The sequence below is a fragment of the Medicago truncatula genome, chromosome 5 (genome assembly GCF_003473485.1).
Source record: "Medicago truncatula cultivar Jemalong A17 chromosome 5, MtrunA17r5.0-ANR, whole genome shotgun sequence".
Taxonomy (NCBI): Eukaryota; Viridiplantae; Streptophyta; class Magnoliopsida; order Fabales; family Fabaceae; genus Medicago; species Medicago truncatula.
Window position 1 is genome coordinate 40,599,275 of NC_053046.1, and position 6,998 is coordinate 40,606,272.

A 6,998-nucleotide genomic window follows, 5' to 3' on the forward strand; every position below is an offset into this window, starting at 1 on the left:
CGGAAAAGCAAAATAAACAAAGTCGTATTGCTAGCAAAAGAAATCACTTTTTAACAGATAGAATTATACCATTTTAATTTCAAACAATAATTAAAGTTTAACTAATAAGTTTTTTTGACAAATTTATAAGTTATTTATATTGTCATTAAAAAAATTATGTAAGGATATTATTAATAAAATACTATATATTTTTATTACTCTAATAATAGATTTGATAAAAACTCATTAGAGAGCGAAAATTACCTTTTAAATTCATCAGCTTGATTTAATTTTTTTTAAACAAAGATAAATAAACGATATTTATTCATTCAAATTGATTAAGTACATCGATACAATACATATTCAAAGTCGCTGGAAAAAGAAGGATGAATATTCAAACAAACTCACAAAATCCATTTTAATAGCAAAAAATGACAGAGTACATATGCCTACAAATATGACTATATTCATATCATCGAAATACTCATGTTTCCGGATCTGCAGCGTTGACGACGCAAAAATCATTGATTGAATTTACATTTGAACAAAGCTAATCTTTCAACCTGAATAAAAAAGACATCGTACTAAGACGGAAAATTAAAATACATTTTACAAAGACTAGAAATCAAAATAAACAAAGTCGTATTACAAGTAAATTGTGTTGCCAATATACAAATCCAAATGTTTTTTATTATAAAGAAATCCATATATTATTAATTCACCTATTTTAAAACAAAATCATTTTTGTTTAAAACTACCCAAAAACTTATGTTTTCATTAAAATTATCTCTGCTTGAAAGTGTATATATTTTTTTAAAACTCTATATTGACACAATGATCGATTAATTCGAGAAGTACAATTTTACTATCTATTTATGAGAGCTCCGTTAAAAACAAAGCTATGTATAAAGTAACACACCGAAAGAAAAATATATTTTCAAATACAAGTAAGTCCCGACTATTTTGATTGTAAACATAAAGTAATTTATTATATTATATGGTGGACAAAACAGAAAAAAGTACAGCAATGAGAGTCATCTCTAATGAGAGTTGTAACACATCTAAATATTTTATTATGAGGGGAAAAAATAACGATTTATTAAACGAAAAGGACATAAGATATTCATAATTTAGAGATGAAGCGAGAGATCCAAATGCTCATTATCATTTTCATTTGCATTTGCATCATCAGCTTCAGTCACTGAGCTTGTAGGAATTGTATCCTTGAAAAGAAGCTGCTCTTTCTTTTCAGTTTGTATTGCTTCAAAATAGTTATCAGGAGGAGTCATTGGCCTTCTCCAAACATCAGTGTCTCGTATTTCGAACACACGATGGCTCGTTGATGTCTCACGAGCTGAATCCAAATTATCATTACCAGAAGAGAGAAACATGCTCATGTCCTCAGTGTTAATAGGACAAACTGGAGGAGTTGTAATTGGTATCGAGCCATCATTCAAATGAAATCTATTAGTATCAACCCTTGCATGAGGATTGAAGTCATTACGGTTAATAGGACAAAATGGAGGAGGAGTTGATCTATTCGCAGCTTCGTTGTCTCGAATGTCAAACACACGATGACTCGTTGATGTATCACAAGTTGAATCCCAGTTAGCATTTCCAGAAGAAAGAATCATGTTCAAATCATTACATGGAGGAGGAGTTGCGCTTGGAATAGAGCCATCATTCACATTGTGAAATCTATTCGTATGACCAGTTGGACGAAGGTTGGAATTGTTCATTAAAAAAGAACTATTCCTACGATTTGAACCCTCTCCATATGGAAGATATCGATGGTTCCTCTGATTTCGAATCATTGGTCTCGAAGAATTTCGAGACCAATTTGAAAAACCTTGGGAACCAACAGTATTGGATGAGGAATTTTGAGCTAAGTTTGCATGATAAGATGGAAGAAGAGTAGTGTTGGGTGAGCTCATATGTTGTTGTGGGCTACTCGTTAGACCTGAGCCTAAGGGTAGTGCTCGACCATATCGAGATGATGTTATGAATGATGTAGTATCATTGGCAGAAAAGGGAAAATTCCTCATTGGCAGAGTTGCAGCATCAACACTGTTATTCCTCTGGTAACACTCTGCATTTGACATGTGAAACAAATATTAACTTAAAGTCATAATAATAATAATAATAATAACAATAAAAACAAATCTATTAGAGATCCTCAACATTCTTTAACTTACTTTCATGTAGTGGTTTCGTTCTTTACCTTTTCTTTTTCAGGTCATTTTTCGTATTTTGATCGATTTGCTATGAACTTTCAAAATTCAAATCTATAATTTTATTTTAATATGAGCTTTTGGTTTTTAAATATATTGTTCTTCACTCATGTGATCACATAAATTGTACACAAAACAAATTCTTTTTAAGATATGAAGTTTTAAAAAAAGATATTAATAATAAGATTGATACCTTGGTTGAAATTGTTGACACCCATGAAATGATTTTGGGGTCTTTCTAGTTGTGGTGTTGTGAGGTAACCATTTGTTGATTGATGGTTCCTATGAGTTTGACAGTAATGCGGAACATGATGAGTAAAACCATTTGTTGATGAATTGTCGACACCCATTAGATGATAATTTTGGGGTCTCTGTAGCATTGTTTGTGGTGGTGTGAGGTAACCATTTTCTGATTGATGGTTATTGCGAGTTTGAGTATCAGGCTCAACAGGACGGTTATTGTCATTGTTTTCTGCTATTTCTCTACGAAAAGCCCAAAAATTATTCACCATGGCTATAAAATATAATACTCTAAAGTAAGCTCAAGAAAATTCAGAAGAGATTAGTTGGCTATATGATAAAAATTTCATAGTCTTGGACACTTTATTTATAATGCTTTAAATAAAGTATACAAGGAAGGTCATATAATATGAATGACTCGATACACGTAACGAGAGTTGGTGACTCGATACACGTAACGAAAGTTGGTCAAAACAATGTATAAAAAATTAAATACAAGTCAAATCATATTTTACCATTTTATGTCGTCATAATATTCTTTGAATAAAACAGTGTACAACTTAGGTACACTGTCTGAGGTTTGTTTTTATTTAATTTTTATTCTGAATCAACCTTGAGGCTATTAATTACATTATGTCATAATTATTATTTCAAGATTAAAATGTATAAAATAAAAAATAAAAAGGGTTAATAGGTCTTTACCCCCTGTAAAATATTTTTTTTGATTTGCCCCCTTGTACCCCCTAATAGGCCAAACAAAAACGAAAATTTCTTGAAAAATAAAATAAAATTGGTTTTTGTTTGGCCTATTAGGGGGTAAATCAAAACAAAAATATTTTATAGAGGGTAAATCAAAAAAAATATTTTACAGAGGGGAAAACCGGAAATGACCTATATTACAGGGGGGTAAAGACCTATTAACCCAAATAAAAAGATGGAAAATAAAAGTCCATGAGCAAATTTAGCAAAATCATATTAAAAAGGAATGATGTAAATGCAATAAGATTTTTTTTTTTTTAATTTTACTTCTAGAATCATGTAATACCTAAGATTTTAAGTATTGTCGACAGACCCCACAAAACAATATAAATTTTTTCAACATATTTTGTCCTTACTCGCATGTTTTTAAAAAAACTTCCCAAAAAATCATATATCCAAAATTACTTCAAGGCAAACACGCTTAGTTGGTATAGGTTGTACCAATCAATTTGTATAATTTATCCTTTAGTCCAATAGTAGCATAGCTTCAAGACCCATCTCATTCCGATGTAATTTCAGTACCTTCGTGTGTCTCTTAGCTTAGAAACATCCTAAGAGACACTATTTCAACTAGGTAGGGTTGGGAATCATCCAGACCGCTGAGTCACCTTATTTTGATGATGTATACCCATAAAACATTATCTAGTTTTCTTATTATTATTATTATTATTATTATTATTATTATTATTTAAAAATCAGCCACGTGTACCCATAAAAAATGAAAAACAAAATTAATTATACAATTAACGCGCCACGTCATTATTTTTGCACAATTAGATGGGTTAGAGGGTATATGGGAGAATCTTTATTTTACAAGGACGGAATCTAAACAAAAAAATTTACTATGAAAAACCGAAAATGACCTATATTACAATGGGGTAAAGCACTATTAACCAAAAAATAAAATGTCGAATCCATATAGACCGTACTTAGTTGATTTAAGTTCATAACGACAAATTTTCAGAACAATATGTTATAAATGTGTTGGTGACGTGAATCAAAGTAAAACTGAACCAATATAGATAAAGTTGTGTTGGGATTGAATTTCAATAATTATTTCTCTTATGTTTCATATTAATCGATTGTATACTTTTTATGCTTCAAATATAACTTCACCCTTCCCTCGGCGTACATCTCTTGCTAAGGTTAACATCACGAGATCCACAAAACAACTGACTTCTGATGCATCGGTGGAAAAATAGCCAATTTTTTCTATGACATAAGCTCGAAAAGTTATACATAAATATAGACCTACCTCTACCCGCTATCTCTCGGGCAATTGCATCGAGAGACAGAGGATAATATCATTATAATAAAGGATGGTGTTTCTTTGGTGAAGGTGATGATACGGGGAATAATGGGTTGCACGAGGTGGAGGAGAGGGAGCTTAAGGTGTTGTAGGTAAGTGAAGGAGAAAAGAGAGTTATATGGGGAGGTGAAAAAAATTTAATTATGAGTGACGAAAAAAAAAAACAACGTTGAGGTCGGTAAGGGAGGGTATATGTTATCTTTTAAAGTAGCTTTGACGGATGGGGAGTGGGTGTGTAAGGGGGTTGTGCAGATAGTGGTTGATTGTGATATAATACATTGTTACAATAACAAATTGTAGATGATGGACTTATCGACATTCAGATTGTGCCTACGAGTGGAGCAAAGGTCTTCATATCCTTTTCTAGTAAAGGAGGGGTCATGGGAATTGAATTTTTTCGCTCGTTCTTTGAGGAATTTAGTGTTTGGTATCCAACGTTGTCAAATCAGGAAAGATGCATTTGGTTGCGGTTATTTGGGGTTCCTCTGCATGCATGGACAATAACCACAAAAATGTTGTTCATTACCTTTTAATATTCCCCAAATTTAATGATCTATTGAGTGAGGTGACATTTGGCCATTTGTAGAAATGTAAGATTGGAGGGTGGGAAGTTGGTTTGATGAGAGACGTGTGATGGGACCAAGACTTTATTATTGTTAGATGGATGTGTGTTGCAAGACAAATTTAGACAATAATTTAACTTATTTGAAAACCAATTATTGTTTTTAATTTGACGATAATTTAACTAGTTAGAGAGAAAAATAGATTATGATGATTTACTATACAAAAGCTCAATCACAAGTATTACTTTTTTAAAAAAAAATTATGATCTTTATAATTATTTATTAAGGTATTTTACATTCATATCAGGTGCGGATCCACCATAAGGCATGGTGTGGCAATTGCCACACCAGATTATTCCCCATTTTTTTTCATATATTTGATTTAAATAATTATATATATAATATAAGTTGTCAACATATCATAGTTCCTTTCTTGACCTAGCGGTATGTGCTTGATGGATGAATCGCAGGTCTTGTGTGCAATATATATATTTTTTAAATTATTAATAATAAAAAAGGGTGTTGCATCCAAACCATTTTGTTGTAATGTTTAAGGTGTCAATGCTTTTCTTTATTAATATATATATAGTTGCTTTGAAAGTTTTGCCACACCAATATCAAATGTATGGATTCGCCCTTAGAATATACCTTTTATTATAAAAGTTTTGCTAACATATCTTAGTTGCAACACTGTGCACAAAGATATAAACCAAATATGAAAAGTATGTAAGCAACAACACCAGAAGTAACAACTAATAGATTACGATTATCACAAGGTGTGTAAAGAAGACATCATGTATGTTCCATGAGGGTCTACTGATTTGAGATTATATGATTATTCATACATTTGAATGGACGGTTAATAAATACATTGGCAAAAAATATTCTTGGCGGTTGTTTGGAATTGCAGTAGACAACCCGTGAAATTGCAGTAATTTCGAAGCTTGCGTCGGATATTGGACGCAAGAAATGGTAATTGTACCAAACATCTTGGACATACAGTCATTTTCATTTAATACTCCAAACATCTGAGTATATCAATCAATTCCACCAAAAAATTGCTTACTTTAATATTCTCATTATAAAATAACGGAACAAATGAAAGTTAATATATCTAATACATTTTAAAATTGGTCAAAGTTTCTCACAAAAAGAACCAAAAAATTTGACGTTTCTTAGTATAATTGAAGACTAGAGGGAGTATGAGCTAATCTAGTTGATTGCAACAAGCCAACAATATTGATAAATCACAAAGCTACTTTGGTACATGGCAATGGGGCGGGGTGGGAACGGTTTCACCTTCCCCGTCCCCATACCCTACTCACAAATACTTAACCGTTATCATACTTATACCCAACGATGATGAGAAGTCGAATACCATCCCCATCCTTGACAGGTTCGGGTATCCGCGCCCCATCCCCATCCCCGCAATGGATAATTTATTTTAATAAAAAAATAAGTATTTTTCAGCCTCATACTCAATGTTTTAATATTATCCATCAAATAGATGATGACAATCGATGGCTTTAGTGATGGAGAGAAGGGAGGGTGTGAGATGTGGAAGGAGAAGAGAGAACTTAGAGAAGTGAGTGCCGTCTAAAAGGAATAATGAATTGATTTTTTACATTCAAGACGGGTTTGGGTATAGGTTCAGGGTGGGTACCTTATATCCCCCTTCCCATACCCGTGTTTTGAAATCGAGAAAAACCCAAACTCATATCCAAACCCAATCAAAGCGGGGAAAACCTGTCAATTTGGGTGTGGTTCGGGCGGTTACCCACAGGTATGAGCTTTGTTGCCATGTCTACTAGTTCCCTCGATTGTAAAGCATGCCAATGCAAGAAATCGTTAATACATACTAGCCATCCTCAACACTTGAAAAAGAAAACCAATTACAATGAAAATTACAATATTCTG

At 32.4% G+C, this 6,998-nt stretch overlaps 1 protein-coding gene across 1 annotated transcript; it reads right to left on the bottom strand.

The window, feature by feature from the left end:
- Positions 1-1,109: 1,109 nt before the first annotated feature.
- On the bottom strand, positions 1,110-2,722 carry LOC11435421 (GATA zinc finger domain-containing protein 14). Its single transcript, XM_003617288.1, has 2 exons — positions 2,404-2,722; positions 1,110-2,068 (listed from the first exon to the last, which is right to left on the bottom strand). Exons 1-2 carry the CDS (start codon positions 2,720-2,722, stop codon positions 1,110-1,112), a joined length of 1,278 nt encoding a protein of 425 aa, XP_003617336.1.
- Positions 2,723-6,998: the final 4,276 nt, after the last annotated feature.

Coding starts and splice junctions, on each gene's coding strand:
- LOC11435421 (XM_003617288.1), bottom strand. CDS start 2,722: ATGGTGAATAATTTTTGGGCTTTTCGTAGAGAAATAGCAGAAAACAAT. Junction 2,069..2,403: donor TGTCAACAATTTCAACCAAG/GTATCAATCTTA, acceptor TGTCAAATGCAG/AGTGTTACCAGAGGAATAAC.